Consider the following 21,071-nt stretch of genomic DNA (forward strand, 5'->3'; position numbering starts at 1 on the left):
GTTCAGCAGATTCTGAAACAAGCCAATCTGCAAACCTGCAGCCCTGGGCTCCATGAGGGAGGTGAATGGAGATGCAGCAGAGAGGCGGCGGTCTTCCGTGGTTAGTCCATCCCCATTCAAGTCCTAGTCAATATACTCTGTCCGTTTCCTGCTCAGATTTTGAGGATTTTCGGGCCTAGAGGGAAAGTCCCTAGGGGCCAGCATTAGACAGAGAACAATCACACGAGATTGACAAGTGGTGAGCACAGAAGGAAAGGCAGTGTCTTGTCCAGAGCTCGAGAAAGGAGGGGGAGGGTGGTGGAGCCCCAGTTACTTTGCTGAAGGCTGCGGAGCTTGTACAGCCACAGAGCGACTGGGAAGAGAGCTAGCGGGGACGACTAGGCGGCCCGCTTGGGGGAAGGGAGTCGGCGGCTCAGTGGGCCTCTGGGGTGTAGTATGTGTCAGTGCCTGTGAGTGTGTTTGTGTGTGTGTGTGTGTGTCTGTGTGTGTCTGGCGGAGGGCCAGGGTGATTTCCCATAAACCACATGCCCCGCCAGCCAGCCCGCTTAAAAGGCTGTGCCGAGGGCTGGCCAGCGAAGCTCGGCCAGGGGAAAGTGAAAGTTTGCCTCGGTGCTCTCGGTGTCGCTGCGGCTCTCTGCATCCCAGGACAGCGGCGTGGCCCTCGACCGGGGCGCAGGCTCTCCAGCCACTAGCAAGCAAGGGAGCGAGCGAACCAGGGCGGCCAACACGCCGTGCCGGGACCCAGCTGCCCGTATGACCGCGCGGAGCGCCGCGGGGCGCTGCCCTTCTTCGGTAAGCTGCAACCTCGGCGCGCGGGGCCCGGGGCCGGGCTGGGGCAGGAGCTCTGCAGCAAGCAGCAGGCGGCTCGGCGCGGCCCCGTGGAGCAGACAGCCCCTTCTCGCCAGCTGCCCAGGCTTCCCGGCCCTGGGTTCTGACTTCCTTACTGCTTTACGCTATGGCTGAGGCCCCGCGGTATTTCAATAGCTGCTCCTGGGGCTGCAGCGCTTTGGGAGGTAAAGGGAAGGCTGCTCATCCCATTGCACGGAGGAGAACACTGAGCTACCCACTGGCAAGAGAGAGATGGGAAGCGGGGTGCAGGGAATGTCGCAGCAATGGGTACAGGCCCAGTGTCTGCCAGGATGGTCAACCAGGTCTCCAGGTTCCGAGTGACAGAGACCTGAGTGTGTGGCATCATCCCCAGTAGACATCTTTCTTTGGTTGTTGCACATGTTTTTAGGCTCCAGTTGGGAGTGGACCTTCTGGGTAGGGAAAATTCAGGGTCACTCAGCTTTATTCCAGGACCTGTGATGAGCAACCTGTTGGCAGAAAAAGAAGAGATAGGCATGCTGCTACTTGTTCGGTGGATGTGCAGGAGCTGTTAGCGATTTGGGTGGCTCTTTCAGGGGAATCGGAACCGAATCTTTTCTTGAAGAATTTGGTTCAATGAGATGGGGCTATTCTGGGCTCTGCCGCTGACCAAGGAAAGTGCAAAGAGAGTTCAGAGCTGCAGGGCTGATGACGGCCTGCCCAGAAGTAGAAGTGTCCCCCATAGTGGCAGCAGATGATACTGTGGCTCTTTCAGAGGGAATGATGGTACTTTCAATGGACAGCAAGTGGGCTTTCTTTGGGGGAGAATGGAAGGAAAAATCTAGAGGGCAGGAACAGAACTTGTGATGAGCAGAGGAGAGGGTTGCAGGTGTCAGGGAGGAGAAAAGTAGGTCCACAGGGAGGGAGGGAGGGCTCAGCGCTCAGCGAGAGGCAGAAGACAGAAGACTTGGAAGAGGGGAAGGGATAAAGAGTTATAGTTATACCATACCAACAAGGAGAAGAAGGGAGGGAGGGAGGGAGGGAGAGAGGGGGAAGAGATGGGAGAGAGAGAAAGAGAGAGAGAGAGAGAGAGAGAGAGAGAGAGAGAGAGAGAGAACGAGAACTAGAAGGGGAAACAAGAGGACCGAGAGGAGGCCAAAATTAGAGTCTAATTCTGGGTTCAGGCAGGCGGGCAGGCCAGGTCTCTGCAGACTTTACTGATTGGGAAATGATGGAACGTGGTATCTTGAAGTGCTCTGAGACTGCAGCAGTTTCCTTCCAGGATTGCTCTCATAGTCAGAGGCTGAGACAGTGGGTGGGAGGAAGAGGCCGGCCAGGAAGAGCCTGTCCAGCCAGATGCAGGCTAGAGCATTAACCCTTGGGTGTCCATGTGCATCCCTGTCTATGGTAGCATTGGGGTTACAGATCCAGATCCAGGAGTGGCCCCCCCTTTGGTCATCTTTGAAGCCAGTGGCTGTGCATTATTTCTGTGCATGCTTGAAATGCCACCAAAGGCCAGGCAGCCCTGAAGTAATGTCTTTACCTTACTATCTTCAAACATCAATGGCTTGAGATTGCCGGATTGAGGTATTTCTGACCATCTCCACTCCCCGTCCTTTCCTCCATACCACACACACCATGGCTGACAGCCTGGGTGACAGCAGCCTGGGCCACAGTTATCTTCTGCACAGTCACTTCCTTTAACGGGTCCTGAACGTGGGGTTCTGGAGCTCTCGGCTGACACTCCCACTCAGGGCTAACTTTTCAACTGCCCAACCTTGCCCAGTGTAGTTAATCAACCCACAGCTGGCTGCAGCTTCTCCCTCTCTTCAGGCAACCCTGTGACTTAATAACCATCACCATCCCTTTAAGGCATCACCGTGGTCCCTCTTCCCTCCACACTGCCCCGCCATTGCTGCCTTTCCTTCATGGTACGCACTGGCAAGGCTTTGGGCTGTCAGTCGTAACCCGGTGTTATGGGCTGTTGCGTAGCCTCCCTGTGTTTTTCCAATGCACTCCTATTTACAGCATTTGTCTCATCATCTGGACTCTTGGGGCAGAGCCCAGATCCGAGAAGGTGCCAGTCATCTCTCCACCCTGCCAGCATTTCCCTGAATTGGGGGATATCGGCAGCCAGAAGGCTCAGAAGGGCAGCCTTGGTCCAGGGAAAGAAAGCCCAAGAACCCCTCTGCCTCAGGCTGGCATCTCCTGGGATACACTGTTGGAGCCTGAAGGGATGGAAAGACTTTAGGGTAGAGGAGGAAGGAAGAAAGGAGGAAGGAAGGATGTAGTCAAGTGTCAGGAGCTAGACCCATTACTCTAGGGATGTGCAGCTACTGGGCCAGGTGGGTGTTGGCGAAAGGGAGAGAACTTTCTTGGTGTGGCAAGAGCTTGCTGACTGGACAATGGGCCTGATCAGATAGGCAGATGCCAGCAGTGGAGCACAGCATTACCTTTCATTAGTCAGCTGGACTTGTCTCGAAATGCAAGTCCAAGGCTCCGGGAGGTCTCCCTCTTGGGTTGAGTGCCCAATGTTTGGTCCTGGCATTTCTCCCTGTAGGACCAGACCAGAGGAACCAGGTGGGAAGGAAGGCAGGTGTCAGGGGTAATGGATGTTTCTGGCTTGCAATCTGAAAGCAAGTGTCTGACCACAAACTTTAAGCCAGCTTACAAGGTATCTATTTGTGTCAGTGTTAAAGCTGAAAGAACAGAATTCTTACCCTTGAGTCTTAGTCACTAAAACTTATACTGGTTGGCACCACTAGTGTTATCATTAGATGCTCTCAGTAAGCTGGAAAGATAGCTCATCCTTTAAAAACACCTGTTGCTCTTGCAGGGGATCCAGGTTCAAATCCCAAACCCAGAAGGTGATTCACAACCCTTTAAACCTCCAGGTCCAGGGGCTTCCAAAAGGCAAGCCCAGTGTGTATATGCAAGCAGCAAAACATTCATAAACACAACACAGAAACAAACAAGACTTTTTAATTTTTTTTAAGTTCTCTGTATTGATGAGCTGTCCTGGATTAGCCTGAGAGAGTTCTTGGAGAAGATGGCATTTGGGTTATTATGAGGGAAGAGTGAGGCGGTGCCCTGGCTGATAAGAATCTAATTGGGGAGTGCTGCATTATGGGAATGGGGCTTTGGTTTTTTGCCCTTAGTGGCACATGGGGGTAGCTAGGGAGAAGAAGTGCTGGAAAGACGTGACTCCCTTCTGTTACAGCCATGGCTGGGCTCCCGCCTGCTGCTGCTCTGTCTCCTCCTGAGCAGGAGTATTGCCAAGGAGGTGTCGGAACACTGTAGCCACATGATTGGGAACGGACACCTGCAGGTCCTGCAGCAGTTGGTGAGTATGAGACCATGCCTTCTCCTCACTGAGGAAACTGAGGCAGCAGCCGGAAGGCAGAGTCAAAGAGAGGGCTTACAGGAAATAGTTAAGTGGATAATGGCTATCCTGGTACTTCTCTTGTTGGTCTTCTTAGGTCCTCCCAACCCCTTGGTCTGGGTCCCCTGTGGTGAAGAAAGTGGGCTTCTAACTGTTGCCTGAGCTAATGGCAGCCCATGAGTGTCCACTGTAGACTCTAAAAGGCTCCTTGACCCTGCTCTGACTCAGACAATGCCTCCTTTGGGAAGTAAGCCCAGTCTGCCTGCTGGGTCCAGACGGTTCATCCCACTTCTAGATAGCCAGATCCCCTGACAGCCTGGCACCAGGGCCCCACCCAAATTTAGATGGGAGGCTCTAGCCTAACTTCCCACCTTCTGCCTTCACTCCCTTGACCCTTGACCCTGAGGTTGAGGTACCCTGCTCATGTGGGGAACCTAGATTCCATTCTAATAAGCTTAACGGAATCATCAGCAATTCTAAATATCATCTAGCATCCAGTTGTTGTCATGGCTTCTGCTCCTCTCACTAAAGAATTTATCGTCTTTCCACAAGCTCGCAGGGTGGGGCAGCAGCGGGTAAGGCCATCTGCAGAGCCTGACCGTGGGCCCTGGAGCTGAGCCTCCCAGTCTCCCTTCTCAGCAGCGCTCTTAGGATGCAGCTTCCACAGGAAGCCCAGGTCCCTGAGTGCCACCGTGGGTCTCTGGGGCCTAGAGCACTGCTCCAAGGAGAGGCAGGGGCTAGAGACCCAAACTCCCCAGAGCTCGGCCAGCCTCTCTTTGAGGCTTTTCATGATAGAGTCCTTGCCACCTTCCAGAAAAGATTACATCCTATATATTTTATTTGTTTGTTTGTTTTTTTGAGACAGGGTTTCTCTTTGTAGCCCTGGCTGTCCTGGAACTCGCTCTGTGACCAGGCTGGCCTTGAACTCAGAAATCTGCCTCTGCCTCCCAAGTGCTGGGATTAAAGGCGTGCGCCACTACCTCCCAGAAATCCTCTATTTTCCTAGAGATGATTCTTCCTTATACAGACTAGATTGTGTGATTTCACAGGTCACAAGTGGAAGTCTCTGTTTGTTTTTAAGTCCTCTGGGCATTTGGAAGATGCAGTTTTTCCCCTCGCTGTTGCTTTGTCAGTCTGGCACTGTTTGGGGGAGGCAAAGTTAAAACATCATTCACCCCAAAACCTGGGTTCTCACCGTGCAGCCGAGCTGACCTGTAGGTACCATGTAACCGTTGGCCCGTTCTATTTCACAGATCGACAGCCAAATGGAGACTTCATGCCAGATTGCCTTTGAATTTGTAGACCAGGAGCAGCTGGTGAGTAACAACTGTTTGTAAGGCCCTGGGTGCTTAAGTGACTACTCAGAGCCCACCCTGTGGTGGCCTGGAACAGCATGAAGGAGCAGAAAACCTAGAGCAGACAGGATGAGGGTCCCTGGGTGCTCAAGGTCCAGCTTGCAGGGCTGGGCAGGATCCAGAGCTTAAGTCCTTTGCTGTTTCCTTACTTTACGCTGGCAGAAATCAGACACTTGCTAAATGCTAGGCACAGTCTCCAATTAGTCCTAACAGTAACATTCTGAGACCCACAAATATTGCTTGTTACCCATGCAGAGATTAAGGAGCACACTTAGTTAAGTGATAGAATTTGAAACCAGGAATGTTATACCTTGTAAAATAAAAATGTACTTTATTTTTTTAAATCACATGTCCTCCAATCCACTGGCCAGAGACAGTCAAGCAGTCTAGCCTGGCTTTCTACCCCACACCTAAGTGACCAGCCACCCAGGGCAGCCAGTCCTTGTCCCCAGTCCCTTCCTGACTTCCCTGATTCCAGGGCACTCTTCATCTTACCACTAGGGGGAACCCTCTGAAACCCCAAAGCCTTCACTCCTTTCTCCTTACCTGTGGGAACCCCATGGCTCCAGGAGAAAGCAGTCTAGTTCCAAGTGTGCAGCGCCTCCACACCTGAATTCTGTTCGCTCCTCTGCTTCACTCTGCCCCCCTCTGCTCCCCAGTTCTTTGCAAGGTCTTCCATCACTTCCCATGTGCCCCGCCCAGGGCACTGTACCACCTCCCTATTTTGAGCCTGAAGAGAAGTCAGGCTATCCAGAATCCCTTCTGTCTCAGGGCTCTCGTGCAGCAGACCCATGCACGCCCGTGAGCATGCCACGGCCTGCACAGTCTCCGGGCTTCATCTCCTCATTCTCTTGCTCCGTCACTTGCACCATGACACCTATTTCCGGAATCAGGCACTAGAGATACAGAGATAAAAGTAGTTTCTGTCTTTGAACCAACTGCTGTATCCTTGGAGACAAAACCCAAGGCTATACTGTTGACAGTGAGGTGCTCCTCAGTATTTTTATATTTTGGAGAATTTGAAGGGGCCATATGGCAAAAAATACTTTTGTGATTTTTTGATAAAAAAAAAATCCTGGGGTAGAAAGCCAGGCTAGACTGCTTGACTGTTTCTGGCCAGTGGATTGGAGGACATGTGATCTAAAAAAAAAAATACATTTTTATTTTACAAGGTATAACATTCCTGGTTTCAAATTCTATCACTTAACTAAGCGTGCTCCTTAATCTCTGAAATTTTTTAATAAACACAGAAAAGAAAGGACACACACACAGAGAGAGAGAGAGACAGAGACAAAGAGAGAGAGAGAGAGAGAGAGAATGCTGAGGGGCAGCAAGGCTGATACCCACCCTCCCCTGTGTGTCCCCTGACTAAAGCTGCATTTCAGAATCCAAAGCTCTCTAGTCAGAATCCACGTTTCCTTCATAGCAACCCAACTCTGATATGGTTGATTTAAAGGAAGAATAAAAGACAGGCCAAGGGTATCATCATCCTCATTGCCAGGGTGGTGTGTCCCTTCCTCGGGAGTACAGGATGGCAGGCTACAGCCCTCTATCTGCCTAGGGTGTGGTTGTCTCGTATAAAGCCTGGGTTCCCAGGCTGCCATGGCCAGGTGCTAAACTCCTGGTTCCTGTGTTCCAGGATGATCCCGTTTGCTACCTAAAGAAGGCCTTTTTTCTGGTACAAGACATAATAGATGAGACCATGCGCTTTAAAGACAACACCCCCAATGCCAACGCCACTGAGAGGCTCCAGGAACTCTCTAATAACCTGAACAGCTGCTTTACCAAGGACTATGAGGAGCATAACAAGGTAGGGTGATTCTGGGGCTGGAGCACCAGGGAAGGGGCAGAGGGAGGCTGCAGAGGTCCCGCCCTGCCTCATGTGCTTGCCTTGCCTGACCCTTACTAACTTACTCCCTTGCCCATTCGTTACTCCTCCATCCACCTTCATCAAGCGTTCATTAGACAGAAGGCACAGTGCTGGACCCTGAGGATATCCTTAGAGCAAGAAATTCCCCTTCCCTCCTGCCCTTACAGGTCTTATAGTCAAGAGAGGTAGGCAGCTGTCAAATGATGGCACCTGTAAATATAGTCAGACGCTTCTTCGTCCATTCAGCAAAGCCTTACTGAGTGACCACTGAATAGCAAGTGCTGTTCTGGACACCAGGAATGAGCTGTGATTTAAAGAAAAAAAAAAGGCAAAAATCCCCAAATCATGAAGAGAGGAGGGGTGCTGAGGCAGCTAAATGAGCAAGTATGTGAGTGGAGGATGGTGCTAGCATTGGAGACGTGTAGAGCAGGTGAGGGGAGCCCTGAGTGACAGTGAGAGGAACAGGAACCCGCGACTCTGAGCGTGCAGCGAGGAGCTAACGTGCTACTGAGGATGCAGAGGGGAAGAGACAAAGGCAGCTTCTAAGCTTCCTCCAGCATGAGGAAGAGCAGTAAGAGCCATGGACAGACAAACGTTCCGAGTGAGGCGCACTACGCTCCAGCCCTAGTGTAACCAGAAAGGTTGGCATCGGGAACCCAAAGGGCATCGGCATGGCCCAGGCATGGGGTGCAGATCGGGGGGGGGGGGGGAGCAAAGGCAGGAAGCAACCATTCATTCATGGTGTCAAAGAGGTGGGCTTTTTGTCTTAAATTTGAAAGAAGTCACCATGAGCGAGTGAATGACAGGATGTCGTGTGGGGTGGAAGACCATCTGGTGGTGGGGAGGCTGTGGAGAGCAGCACTGAAGGGCAGGAGGCCAGTGGGAGGGAGGCCCAGCCAAGCTGGACATGGTGGTGAGTTGAATCAGAGTGGGGCAGGGAAAATGAAGGAGAGTGGGCGTGATCCCTCCAGACACATAGGACGTGATGCTTCCTGGTAGAAAGGGAAAGGGCTAATCAGGATGCTTTCATCTCAAGTCCTTGGAGTTCTCACTGATGTCAAAATAAGGACGACCACAGGCAGAATAGGTTTGAGGGAAGAGCTCAGTTTGGTGTGAGGCACATTAGACAGCTGCAGGAGCGGTTCATGACTGTGCACGCTGGCTGGCCATGCGGACGCTGTGTGTAGAGACACAGAACTGCACAGCCCTGCCCACCCTTCTCACCCCAGTGAGAAGAGAATGGGATCCAGGATCTTGAATGAAACACAGCCTGAGGTAGGAGGAAAACCTAGAGAGGGCAGCAAACCAAATGGAAGGAGCCGGAGGCTTTATGAAAGGAGGCTGAGAAGTCAAATAACATAGCGTCCTTACAGAGACTGCTGTTGGAGGCAGATGGGGAAAAAGGAAAGAGAGGAAATAGAGACCACAAGATAGAGGAACTTCATTCCAAAGGGGACAGAAAAGCAGATCTCCCGGAGTGGCTGTATGGTTGAGGAAGGGCTGGTTCTTTCCTATGAAGCCACTCGCCTGGGGAGCTTATTTACGAAGCAGAGTCCTGCCTTACACCATTATGGACTCTACTCTCCTGGGCCCACTGGGATTTCCAGGTGAGCCTGGGAATCCAAGTTTTGAGAAGCTGCCCCACCAGTGGTTGAGATAGAAGTCACCATCCTCAGTCTCTCCTGGATGGTGACTGTTCAGTCAGTGCCTGCTGAGAGGTGGCTCAGCGGAGAGACAGAGTGTAAGCCCAAGGAGCCAAGTCCAGCCACACCACTCAGAAAAGGATTATGAGCTCCTGAAGCAGCAGCAGGTACCTCCATGCTGAGAAAGCTTGGGTGTCAAGGTTCTAGGTGAGGATGGCTGGTTTCTTTTACAGCATATAAGGCAGGTTTGAGGGAAACAGCTTTATAAAGACATGCAGGACAGAGCCAGCTGGCCTGACCTAACGGCCCCCGAGAGAGGCTGGGGTGCTGTTGCTCTAACATCACAAACAAGGAGCTGAAGCCACAGAAAGCTGGCCATTTGTCTATCCTCATCTAGCTGCTGAGCCATGAACCGAAGCCCAGGTCATTTATTTGTCTAGTAACTGTTTATAAGCCTGCTGTGGGTGGGCCAGAGAGATGCAGTGATGAAATCAAGGGAGCTATAGTAGTGTGGAAAACCTATTGCTCTTCTCAGAATAGCTCAGCTTTGAGGGGGAAAGTTGGTATTCTGGAACTAGGCTGTAACCACACATAGAATCGCTTGCTGTGAAAGGTGAGATGGACTCCAGCAGAGTCCTGAGGCACTGCACTATTTAGAAGGAACTCTGGCACAGAGCCTGAAGGAGCAGCTGGTGAGGAGGGAACCCAGGAGGGCATGGCTTCTCAGAGCTGTAGAGGGTGTGAGTGTGAGCACCTGGGCCCAATGCAGAGTAGAGAAACCACTCAGCAGACAGGCCAGGGCACCCTCAGCACTTCTTCCGAAATGCAGCACCAGCCAAGGACCCCATCTCCCCTGGTCTCCCCAGTCTGTCCTCTACACCGTACCAAGATGATTATCCTAAAACACGTGTCTTATACCACAGGCCACCTCCCCAGTGGGGTTTTAGTGTCACAGTTGGCTCTGTGAATTACAAGTTCCTGGCAGAGTCAGCACGTTCTTGGCCTTGGCGGAACTCTTTCCAGCAGTATTTCTGCCACTTTCTTCCCACACGGCGGAGCTGCAGCCACTTCGGCCTTCTTTCAGGCTTTTGCTGTCTTATGCTTTCCTGCCGCAGGGCCCTTGCATCTTCTATCATCCCTGGCCCCACCCCTTCTCTTCCCTCGCATCTTTTAGCTGTTCCCTTGGTGATCTTCTCCCTGGGCTCTTATTTAGCGCCCGTTTACACACCTTCCGATGGTTCAGGACACTCTCTGGGGCGTCACTGTGACTTGTATTTAGTGCTGGTGTCTGCTGGACTCCATGCCCAGCTTGGCCAGGAACCACTTCTCTTTTGGTCATTGCTTGATGCCCAGGTAAATTACCGTATACTTGGCACTTAAACATGTGTTAGCTGGATCTCTGAGTAAATGACGCATCCCTCAGCCTCAAGACTGATACTGCTGCAAAGCAGAGAAGATGTAAGGGAGGAAAGAAAAGGGGGAAAGGAAATGCATGTGAGAAAACCCAAGAGAATTTGACAGAACTAACAGTGAGAGGAGGCCCAGGTTCATGCTTACCAAAGGGGGCTCCACTCTCCTCCCAGGCCTGTGTCCGAACTTTCCATGAGACTCCTCTCCAGTTGCTGGAGAAGATCAAGAATTTCTTTAATGAAACAAAGAATCTCCTTGAAAAGGACTGGAAAATTTTTAGCAAGAACTGCAACAACAGCTTTGCTAAGTGCTCTAGCCGAGGTAAGCACAGATGGGGCCAGCTACAGGGAGGGCAGGTGCAAGGTGAGCCATGGGGCTAGGGGCATCCCAGAAGCAGCCTGGGTGCTAAGTGTGTTTCTGTGTTTTGTGTACTCGTGTGGCTTCATGTACCTGGGCACATGTCTTTGCTGGCATGTGTGTGCATGTACACTGACTTATGCCTGCATGTACTGTCTCACTGCCAAACTTCATGTGCCAGCATCGAGAAGGCCCTGCTGGTGGCTGTGATGGTAGTGAATGGGTAAGGGGAGCTTTTTCATAAAGCCATGTAGACATGGTGGCTTCCCCCGGGGCTCTGCAGGCTGGCTGAATAAATGGGGGTCTGTGGAAAGAGCAGGTGCTCCACCTGGCAATCAGGGTCCTGGCTCCAGGAGCTCTGCTGCAAAGCACCAGGATAACCTGGCTCCAGAAGTCCCCAGGATGCCTTGGACGTCCCCTCAAGGGACAAGGCTGGATTTGAAGTCTGAACATCATTCAAACTCTCTCTACCTGTGTACTCTGCGTGTACTCGTCTCTGCATCCTGTGCCACGTGTGTCCTACATTCAGCCTCACTCCCCAAGGCAGGGGCTGAGGTCCTGCAACCGGACAATAGCCAAGTCCAGCCTTAGTGCTTCAATTCCAAAATCCTGAACTTTGGCTGCTTCCCAGCCCCGGCCTTGTCCTGCCCGTGGCAGTGGCTGTGGTTGTTCCGCTCCTGGCTGTGCATGAAACCAGTGTCTTGGAGGCTTCCAAGTGTCTTGTGTTAATCCAGGAGCTATTGCTCAGCCCCCTAGTCTGGGTGCTGCTAACCCCTGGCTTGGCCTCTGGCCCCCAGAGCCCCAGTACACTGTCCTGTGGTCTTCCTCACCCCAAGTCCTGCTCTGTTCGTCTGTACCTTGCTTTTGGTTCCTAGTCCATGAGACCCTGCATATTGATCCCTCCTGCCTGAGTTCTGTGTCATGATCGTTTACTACTGCTCTGCCCTCTCCCCAGCCCCAGGGCTGTGTTAGAAGAGGAACCCCTCCCCATGCCCCAGGGTCTTATCTCCCTCTTAACCCCTCTGGGGAAGCTGTGCTGGAGGTTGGTGACTCTATCTCCTCCCCATCTTTCTCTCTCTCCCTCTCTGTGGTTCTTTCAGATGTGGTGACCAAGCCTGATTGCAACTGCCTGTACCCTAAAGCCACCCCTAGCAGTGACCTGGCCTCTGCCTCCCCTCACCAGCCCCCTGCCCCCTCCATGGCCCCTCTGGCTGGCTTGGCTTGGGATGATTCTCAGAGGACAGAGGGCAGCTCCCTCTTGCCCAGTGAGCTTCCCCTTCGCATAGAGGACCCAGGCAGTGCCAAGCAGCGACCACCCAGGAGTACCTGCCAGACCCTCGAGTCAACAAAGCAACCAAACCACCGGGACAGACTCACTGAGGATTCACAACCTCATCCTTCTGCGGGGGACCCCATCCCTGGAGTGAAAGACATTCTTGAATCTTCACTGGACACTAACTGGGTCCTAGAAGAAGCTTCTGGAGATGCTAGTGAGGGATTTTTGGCGCAGGAAGTGAAGTTTTCCCCCTCCACGCCTGTAGGGGGCAGCATCCAGGAAGAGACTGACAGATCCAGGGCCCTCTCAGCATCTCCATCCCCTAAATCAACAGAGGATCAACAGCCAGAGGATATAACAGATACGGTGTTGACAGAGGTGAACCCTATGAGACCCACTGGCCAGACACAGAATAATAATCCTAAGAAGACAGATGGTTCATCTTCACTGCGTGGAGACCACCAGGAGCCACGCTCTCCCCATATTACAACACCGAATCCCCAACGAGTCAGCAACTCAGCCGCCCCCCTTGCTCAGTTACTGCTTCCCAAAAGCCACTCTTGGGGCATTGTGCTGCCCCTTGGGGAGCTTGAGGGCAAGAGAAGTACCAGGGATCGAAGGAGCCCCGCGGAGCTGGAAGGAGGACCAGCCCGTGAGGGCGCAGCCAGGCCTGTGGCCCGTTTTAATTCCATTCCTTTGACTGACACAGGCCATGTGGAGAAGCACGGGGGATCCTCTGACCCCCAGGTCCCTGAGTCTGTCTTCCACCTGCTGGTGCCGGGCATCATCCTGGTCTTGCTGGCTGTCGGGGGTCTCCTGTTCTACAGGCGGAGGCGGAGGGTAAGGAGAACTCCAGGAGGGGAGGGCATCCTACGGGGCAGAACAAAGGCTGGGTAGGGTCCAGGCCGAAGGCTAACCAGGTTCCAATAGGCTTTGAAGTTGCTGGAATGTGGAGATGACAGCCCAAAGGGTAAAAGGTAGTGAAGGACTGTGGCTTCAAGAATCAGGAGCTGCCGGGTTTGGTGGTGTGCATTTAACCCTAGCAATCCAGAGCCACAGGCAGGCCTCTGGTCTACTATTGGACAAAGCAAGTTCTAGGCTAGCCAAAGCTACACAGACAGATCCTGTCAAATAAACAAACAAATTTAAGAGGTCTCCAGCCTCCTTGGCTGGGAACTCAAGAGGCAGAGGCAGGTGGATCTCTGTGAGTTCAAGGTCAGTCTGATCTACACGAGAGCCAGGACAGCCAGTGTTGTTACACAAAGAAATCCTGTCTTGAAAAAATTAGCCGAAGGGAAGGAAGGGAGTTAAGAAGGGAGGAAGAGGGGAAGGAAGGAGGGAGAAAGAGAGAGAGGGGGGGAAGAAGAGAGAGGGAGAAGAAGAGGGAGAAGGAGGAGAGGGAGAGAATATTCTTGAACAACCAAGTGGGAGAGGTGGGGAAGGGGCAGTTGTTGTTCTGGGAGCCTGAGGGCCCATAGGTAGTGTTCTGCATGGGAGGGGACAGGAGAAGGATTGCCCATCCTCAGAGGCCCAGGAATCTCCCTCAGCTGTGCATGCCTTGGAGTAGTGGGACGAACTCTTGGAACTCCCTCAGTGACACTTGGGGGCATACCAGCACCTCAGTGAGATAAATCTTTCTTGTTCTCAGAGCCATCGAGACCCTCAGACATTGGATTCTTCTGTGGGGCGGCCAGAGGGCAGGTGAGCAGTTGGAGTGGGGCTATGGGAGTCACTGGATGTCTGTCTTGGGACCTGTTTCCCCCCTAGATTGAAAGAGAGGCATCTCTCCCGTGCCCTGAGGAAATAGAGCTGCAGAGTAGGGTGGGTACCGAGAATGAAGGGCTTCCCTTCTTCCCATGACTGTGGAGCTTTCTCCTGATTTCTTCCTAGAGTTGGGCAGTTCTGGGTCTTCTAAATCTCACAGAGATGGAACCCCTGTGTAGGGTCGGGGATAAGCTAGGAGGCCCCCTCAGTTCCATGCTCCTGTGAAGTCTTATGTCACCCTGTGCTCTGCCTGCAGCTCCCTGACGCAGGACGAGGACAGGCAGGTGGAACTGCCAGTGTAGAAAGGAATCTAAGGTAAGGTTCTGATTTTGATATCTTTCTATCCCGTAAAAAGAACTATCTCCAGGAACCCATCCCTGTTGTAGACTTGACTCCCAGGAGGCCCACACATTGACTTCCTTTCCTCTGCCCTACTCATGAGTCCATTCATTCATCATCAGGTCTAGGTAGGCCCCTCTCTTCCAGGCCTCAGGTCTCCCCTTGGTCCTGAATCCCTTCCCTGGACCAGTTACTGCAACCTCTGTATTATATTTCTATTCTTGCTATTGCTACATCTGATCCCAAAGCACATTCCTCCTCCTCTAATGAGGCTTTTCAAAGGTCTTTACCACCCTAGAGAATTTTCATTAGTCTCTGCATGGCTGCCAGCCCCCTTCAAATAAAAGCATTTCCAGCTTGGTGCTGAGCCCCGACCTCCTCAGTATCCTTTTCTTGCCAAACTGTGCCTTATCTGGTCCTGCTCCCAAGCCAAGGTTATTGCTGCCTCCCTGATTTAGGATCATGGTGCCATAGAAATTTAATCTTGGGAGTGCCATCAAGAGGTTATTTGGCCCAATGTCCCAGCCTAAAAGGGCTACTTTGCATCCCCCGCAGGGAGTCAGCTAGCTTCCTGCACAGACACATACTCCCAGTTCCAGGCAAGTTCTGTGCATGCCCATCTGCTCAACTACACACAACTCTGGGGTCACAACATACAACATGGGGAATTCTTTCCTTACTGGGCAAAGCTGCCTTTCTTTCTCCCCTTCCCCAACCAGTCCTCTCTCTTCTCATGAGGCCTGATATTTAAAGTCAGCTATTCATGTCCCCTTTTAGAATTCTCTGTGTTAAGTGTGGCCAAGCCCCTCAAACATTCCTTATATGATATGGTTTTCAGACCCCTCACCATCCTGGACACACTCGTTTGTCAATGTCCCTCTGAAAATGTGGCGCCCAGCCCTGGACACAGTGCTCCAGATGTTGTCTGACCTGCTCAGAGTACAGTGGGACGGTTGCCTTCCTTGATCTGGACAGTGCTCTTCTACTCATGCAGATTAAGATCACATTAGTTTTAACAGCTGCATCATATATTGTCATATGTTGAGCTTGTAGTCTATTAAAAACCCCAGTTCTACTTCCCGTGAGCTTCTGTCCAGCAGACCTTCGCCATCCCATACTCCCATACGTGGACACTTAACCATTTTAGCCAAAGTGTAGTTGGCGCTCTCCTTTCTGAAAACTCGTGGTTGTTTTTCTGCCCATGCCCTGAGCCTACTGAAAGTGTTTTAGCTCCTGATTTGGTCACTTTATAACTCCTGGTTGTGTCCTCTACACATTGATATGTGTCTTTTATTGTCCTTGCCCACAATATTGGTGGAGATATGACCTGTATTATCCTTCTCTGTGCCCACCCACACCAGCCTATTGGGAAGCCTTCCCTTCCTGAGATATCCCACACCGTCTGGTTGTTCTTTAACTCATGCCCCTTCTGCTCTGTTGTATGTGGCTAATGCTATATCAATCCGCACACATTTGGATACTGTTTTATGTATTTTAAATATTTTATGTATATATGTAAATGTTGCACTACTAAGAAGATTGTAAGCCCCTAGAGGGCAGGAACTATCTTCTATTTTTTTTTTCCGCACTTCATTTCGATCCACGATTCTAGTACAGACAGTCCTTCACAGTCCATCCTTGTCAAAACTTAGTAAATGTTGGTAGCTGGTTTCAGGTCTGAATCACCAACTAACCCTGGCCAGATTTCTCTAACTGACCAGCCTTCTGGCTGACCAGTTAACCAGTCAACTAATAAACTCATGTTGCCAGCTAGTTGGCTGACTACTCTGCCAACTAGCTGGTAACTACTTAACTGACTAGTTCTTGATTGATGAGCTGATTGGCTAAGTAGCTGGCAAAGTGCTTGGTCAATTTGCTGACTGACTGGATGGCAAACTAGCTGTGTGATCCATTGAATTTTCCAGTTATACCCCTTGCAGCATGTAAGCAAACTGTCCCATGTGTAACATGATGAGTCTAAGCCCCTTCCCCAAACAGAGGGAATCTCACAGATGCTCAGAACCAGGGAAATTTATTTGGATTAAAGCAAGCCAACAATCCATCTCTAGAATCCTGGGCCCCCACCTGGCAGTAGTGTGGGTGGAGATGGGTGAAATGTATTAGCTGGCACACTGGAGCAGCTGCAAGAAGGACACAGAGCCCCTCCAAAGGGAATCAGAGATTAAAGGTTGCTGGGGACTTTGGGGCTCAGTGCTGTGTCACCTTACCAAGGGCCACCAGTTTTCTTCCTCCCTGCCACCTGTATGACCTTGCCCTCAGCCCTGGTTTCTCTGTACCCAGTTGTCCTTCCCAAGGAAGGACTGTCCTAACTCTCAGACCTGCCCAAGATTTCAAGTTCCTTACCTAAGGATTTCAAGATTTCTCTCAGTTGGCTCAGATCTAAACTGATCCCCATTCAAGGCTCAAGGAGCCTGTGGGGACTGAGTGCCTGTGCCCTGATTGACCAGTACTCTGACAAGGAGATGAGTGGGACACACAGAAGTGGGGACTAAAGGAAGGACATTAAGCTGCAGAGAACTCAGGCCCTCAGCCCCAGGAAGCTGGGAGCTGGGTCAGAGGCTAGAGCATGCCCTCTGGGGCCTTCTTCCCCATGCCCTGCCAGAGCCTATGGCCTGGCTGTACCAGCATGGCTCATGTCCAGTTTATAGTTCCTTCTTATTTCCTATCCAAAGCATGGAATAGGCTGGGGGCCAAACGCTGTAGGTCTCATCTTCCTTCCTTACCCATCACAGGCTTGACCAGTGGGGCTATGGACATTACTGGGGAGGCACCACACAGGGTCCAAAGTCAAACTGTTGGCTGGAGTCCAGGGGATTTCTGCTATGGAACAAAGAGTTCTGAGAATGCTGGGCAAGGGGACAAAGATGGGGGTGGGGTGGGGAGAAGGCAGGGCCCTGGCTCCCATGGATGACAAGAGGCAAGTCCCTCATCCCATCTGGGAGGAGGCTAGGCTACTCGGGCTGAGCATGCCTGTTGACAGGGCAAGCCCTCCAACAGGCATTTTTCTGGCATTATCTCTACCCTCTGCCCCTTGAGTCCGAGTCCTTCCTATTCAGTTTCCTTTGCCCAAGTGTCTTCTGTGCAGACCCCCTCTAAGGAATGATATGGAGGTGGCTATAAAATATTCTTTGCTAGAGTTGGCAGAGATCACCTCAGATCACTGGTCTAGGACTACTGCGATGGCCTTACCTGAGGGGCAGCCTAGCAGGGACAGTCAAGAGCTTGCTCCCTGATCCCATCTTCTTGAGCAATAAGCCCTCTCTCTCTTGGCCTAGACCTCCACCAGTGCTAGTCCCTCATTTTGTGGTCACTTCTCCCCCAGGAGGAGAGGTAGGAGGTGAGGCCAGTCTGTCCAAAGGCTTGGACTACTGCCAGGCAAAGCTGCCTGGTGTCTCTGTGGTGTCTGGGGTCGCCTAGAGGGCCAGAGGAAGCCTTGCCTGAAGCCAGCCAACAACCCACAGGAATGCCACACCTCCCCCAACTTTGTCCTTAGCGACCCTTCCCACACTCCCCCTGCTGACCAGCCTTCTTCCCTTCTTTCCCCTACAGCTGGGTACACAGGACTATCTCTTTATGGAAGGAGACATTATGGGAACGTCCACCACTACCCTCTCCTGCCATCTTCCTGGGAATGTGGCCTGTCACTACCAGAGCTCCTACCTACCAAGACTGGATGAAAGCAGCTCTGATGGGGTCTTTCCACCCTAACCCTTAGACTCTCAACTAAAGAGAGAGGGCTGGAGGATGCCCCCCACATACTGCCACTATTTATTGTGGGCCCTGGAGGCTCCCTGCATTTGAGGAAGGGCAGCTCAACAGCTCAGGACCCTTTCCCTTAGGGGCTGCTCCCTCCTCTCAAAACCAGAACCTGGCAAGGGACCCACTAGCCTGTATGGCCCATGGGAGACCAGGACAGATGAGAAGGAACAGAAGAGCCCTGTGCCTAGAAGACCCAACTGGTACCAAGGAATCCCAACATGGACAGGCAAGGACCTGTTTCCCAAGAAGAGAGCCTGACATTCAAAGGGTGGGACAGCACTGCCTGATTTCCGGTAAAGGCATAAAGGCACGCAGCCCAAAAGACGGGAAGAGGAGGCCTTTGGCTGCTTGTGCAGACAGCTTAAAGGGTCTACACCCTCAACTTGCCTGAGTGCCCTCTTCTGATGGCCAGGAAGGAGGGAGACCAGCCCTGCCCTCAGGACCTGTCTGACCTGGCTCATGATGCCAAGAGGAAGATCGAGCTCTAGCCTCGTCTTCTCCTGCCCAGAGCCCCTGCCAGAGTTCTTGTGCCCAGCAGAGGCACCCCTCATGAAGGAAGCCGTTGCACTGTGAATCCTGAACCTGCTGAACAGCCTGTCCCGTCCATCCCTATGAGCGACCATCGTCCGAATGTCCTCCCACTTCCTTCAGTCTCTCGGCTTCTTGCACTGAGCTGGCCTCACATGTTGACTGAGGGAGCCCCTGAGCCCTGACCTTCCCCTGCCTCAGCCTTTGATTGTCCAGGGTGAAGCTGTGGGAGAACTGCCCGGGCTACCAGTCAGAGCTGGTCTTTAGGCTGTGTTCCTTGCCCAGGTTTCTGCATCTTGCACTTTGACATTCCCAGCAGGGAAGTGACTAGTGGAAGGGAGAGTGGAAGGGGAGGCAGAGACAAAGGCCACAGGCAGAGCTATGACTGAGAATGGGTCTTGAAAATATGTGTGTACCCCTAAGCTTGAAGTTGAGCTCTGTACTCCAGCCCCTCAGCCAGCCTCCTTCTGGTTGTCTGAAGCCTGGAGTTGAGCAGGTTGCCCTGTCATGAGATCTGGGGACTGAGCTCCATGCTCCAGCCACACATGCTTGGCTCCAGCCCCACCCTCTTCTTGGCCTCTTCTGGTCTGGTTCTCCAGACCTGACCCAGGTAGGCAAGGGTACCCTCCCAGTCTCACCTACCCCACCCTGCCATCTCTAGCCAAGCAAACCAGGTCTAGAGAAGGGTAAAGGGTTGTTTACTTCCAACTCCCTTTACTTACAATGCCCTCTGTCTCCTGGGTCAGGCTTGCCTGTGGTGACCTGGCCATGCGCGGCAGCAGGGCCTTCCCTTGCCCCTTGGTCTCTTTATGCTGCTGTGTCCCCCTTTCCCGCCCTCCCTGGTTACTGGGTCAATCATCTTTCAGGCCACGGATCTGGGAGGAGAGTGGTCTGTAGGCTCCACCAGCCCTGTCCTGAGACAGCAGGGGAGGACACTGGAGAGTTCTTGTGGGCTTACCTAGCCTTCTAGTTACAGACTATTTCCATGCTAGAAAATACATATTTTAAAATAGAAGGGAAAACACCAAAACAACAACAAAAAAAGGCATTCTCCTACCCCTCCACTTTAAACAGATATTATTAAAGACGAAAGAGCAAATTCAACCCATTGCAAGAAGCTCTTTGTGGGCGCCTGGTTACATCGGAGCAGGAGGAGCCCCAGTCCACCTTTGGCGCCTCCCCTGTGTGCATCGGAACCCCCTCTTTCCTCTGAGAAAACCGAGGGAGCTCTGCCTCACGAACTGTGAGCGTTTTTATACTTGGAAGTGGTGAATTATTTTATATAAGGTCATTTAAATATCTATTTAAAAATAGGAAGCTGCTTTTATATTTAATAATAAAAGAAGTGCACAAGCTGCCACGCGTGAGTCATGAGAAAAGTGTTTTGGGGGCGTGGGCAGCAACAGTAGGTGGGAGGGAGCTGGCTCTGAGATTTTTTTTAAGGTGCTTGGAGAAAGTTTTCTCCGGGTTTCAGAGTGTTTCTAAAGCCTTCTGTACTATTGATGTCGAAAGGCATTCATCTGCATATCTGTTTAATAGGAAAAGGACAGAAAGCAGCCAAACCTCAGGCCTGGCTGCTACCCCCACTCCGCCACCTCCAGCCCAGCCCAGCCCAGCCCAGCCTGGGAAAATGGCTGGTTGGGCTCTTTCCAAGGCCCGAGGGGTCTGAAAAGAGCAATCTATCTCAAGGTCCCTGCCGTCCAGGGGAGGATGCTAGCAGGTCCAGCAGGGTGCAGAGGTATTGAGGTGCTGGTAGGCTGGAAATTGGACAAGCCTAGGAAGGAGGAAGGGAAGGTGCAGTGCATGCAAGGCATTAAACCTGTCCTTCCTATCTGAAGTAGAGGGAAACCAAAGATATAGACTTCCCTGGGGAGATCTGTCAGGGTGGACCAGAGCAGGTAAAGGTCCTGGTAGTCACAGACACCCACCTTCTGGCAAAACTGAGACAACAGGGGCTTTCCTGTTTTGGTCAATATAATGGACAAAGTTTTAGAAGAGAGGTGCCCAACCCTGGCTTAATGCAGATTATCTGAGTTGTTTCCAAAATCCTGATATCTAAACCCTGCCCTATATCTAAGCAATCAGAATCTCAGGGTGATGCTCAGGTCCCAGGTTCCAGAATTGTCAAGATACCTCAGTGATTGGGCCATCAGGGCCTGCCAGCTAAGTGACAGAGCTGGAGTTCTACCCTAGGTGAGCCATCTGTAACTGGAGATTTATGGCTGGAGGGCGGGGCTGATAGAATGCTGGAGAGTAAAATACCCTTCATCAGGGCCATTGCTGTTTCACAGGCAGAGGCAAGACTCTAGCTTTAAGATCTAAGCAGCAGGGCCCAGCCAAACCTCTAAACCTCTATCTGGCCAGAGGCAGGAAAATGAATCAGAAGCAACTAGGAAGAAACCTGAGGTTAACCTCTTGCAGACTGTAGGCCTCAGCAGGAAGGTAGAGGGGACACTGGTGGGTGTCCCATGGCCCCTTAGAGAAGGCTCTGGAGTTAGTGGAGGTGGGTAGTGACCTTGCAGCTCTGGAGGAAAAGTCCCTGTTTCCCAGGGCAGGCCCC

At 52.0% G+C, this 21,071-nt stretch overlaps 1 protein-coding gene across 3 annotated transcripts; it reads left to right on the forward strand.

Moving 5' to 3' along the window:
• The first annotated feature begins 342 nt into the window (after nt 1-342).
• Csf1 (colony stimulating factor 1) lies at nt 343-19,871 on the forward strand. Of its 3 annotated transcripts, none has more exons than XM_052179480.1 (9): nt 343-792; nt 4,028-4,150; nt 5,443-5,505; nt 7,184-7,354; nt 10,641-10,788; nt 11,925-12,940; nt 13,749-13,801; nt 14,121-14,179; nt 15,042-16,265. In XM_052179480.1, the coding sequence occupies exons 1-8, from the start codon at nt 754-756 to the stop codon at nt 14,164-14,166; spliced, it is 1,659 nt and encodes a 552-aa protein (XP_052035440.1). In that variant the 5' UTR covers nt 343-753; the 3' UTR covers nt 14,167-14,179; nt 15,042-16,265. The 3 variants fall into 3 exon arrangements, with proteins under 3 accessions (XP_052035440.1, XP_052035439.1, XP_052035441.1); XM_052179479.1 differs by lacking the exon at nt 15,042-16,265 and adding an exon at nt 17,774-19,871 and having other exon boundaries at nt 344-792; XM_052179481.1 differs by lacking the exon at nt 15,042-16,265 and adding an exon at nt 17,774-19,871 and having other exon boundaries at nt 348-792; nt 12,810-12,940.
• Nucleotides 19,872-21,071: the final 1,200 nt, after the last annotated feature.

This window comes from Apodemus sylvaticus, chromosome 4, assembly GCF_947179515.1.
Source record: "Apodemus sylvaticus chromosome 4, mApoSyl1.1, whole genome shotgun sequence".
NCBI classification, from domain to species: Eukaryota; Metazoa; Chordata; class Mammalia; order Rodentia; family Muridae; genus Apodemus; species Apodemus sylvaticus.

Excerpts from the sequence above, each read along its gene's own strand:
- Csf1 (XM_052179480.1), top strand. The coding sequence starts at position 754 with ATGACCGCGCGGAGCGCCGCGGGGCGCTGCCCTTCTTCG. Across the intron at positions 4,151-5,442 it reads TGCAGGTCCTGCAGCAGTTG|ATCGACAGCCAAATGGAGAC; the intron begins GTGAGTATGAGA and ends TCTATTTCACAG. Across the intron at positions 10,789-11,924 it reads TGCTAAGTGCTCTAGCCGAG|ATGTGGTGACCAAGCCTGAT; the intron begins GTAAGCACAGAT and ends TGGTTCTTTCAG.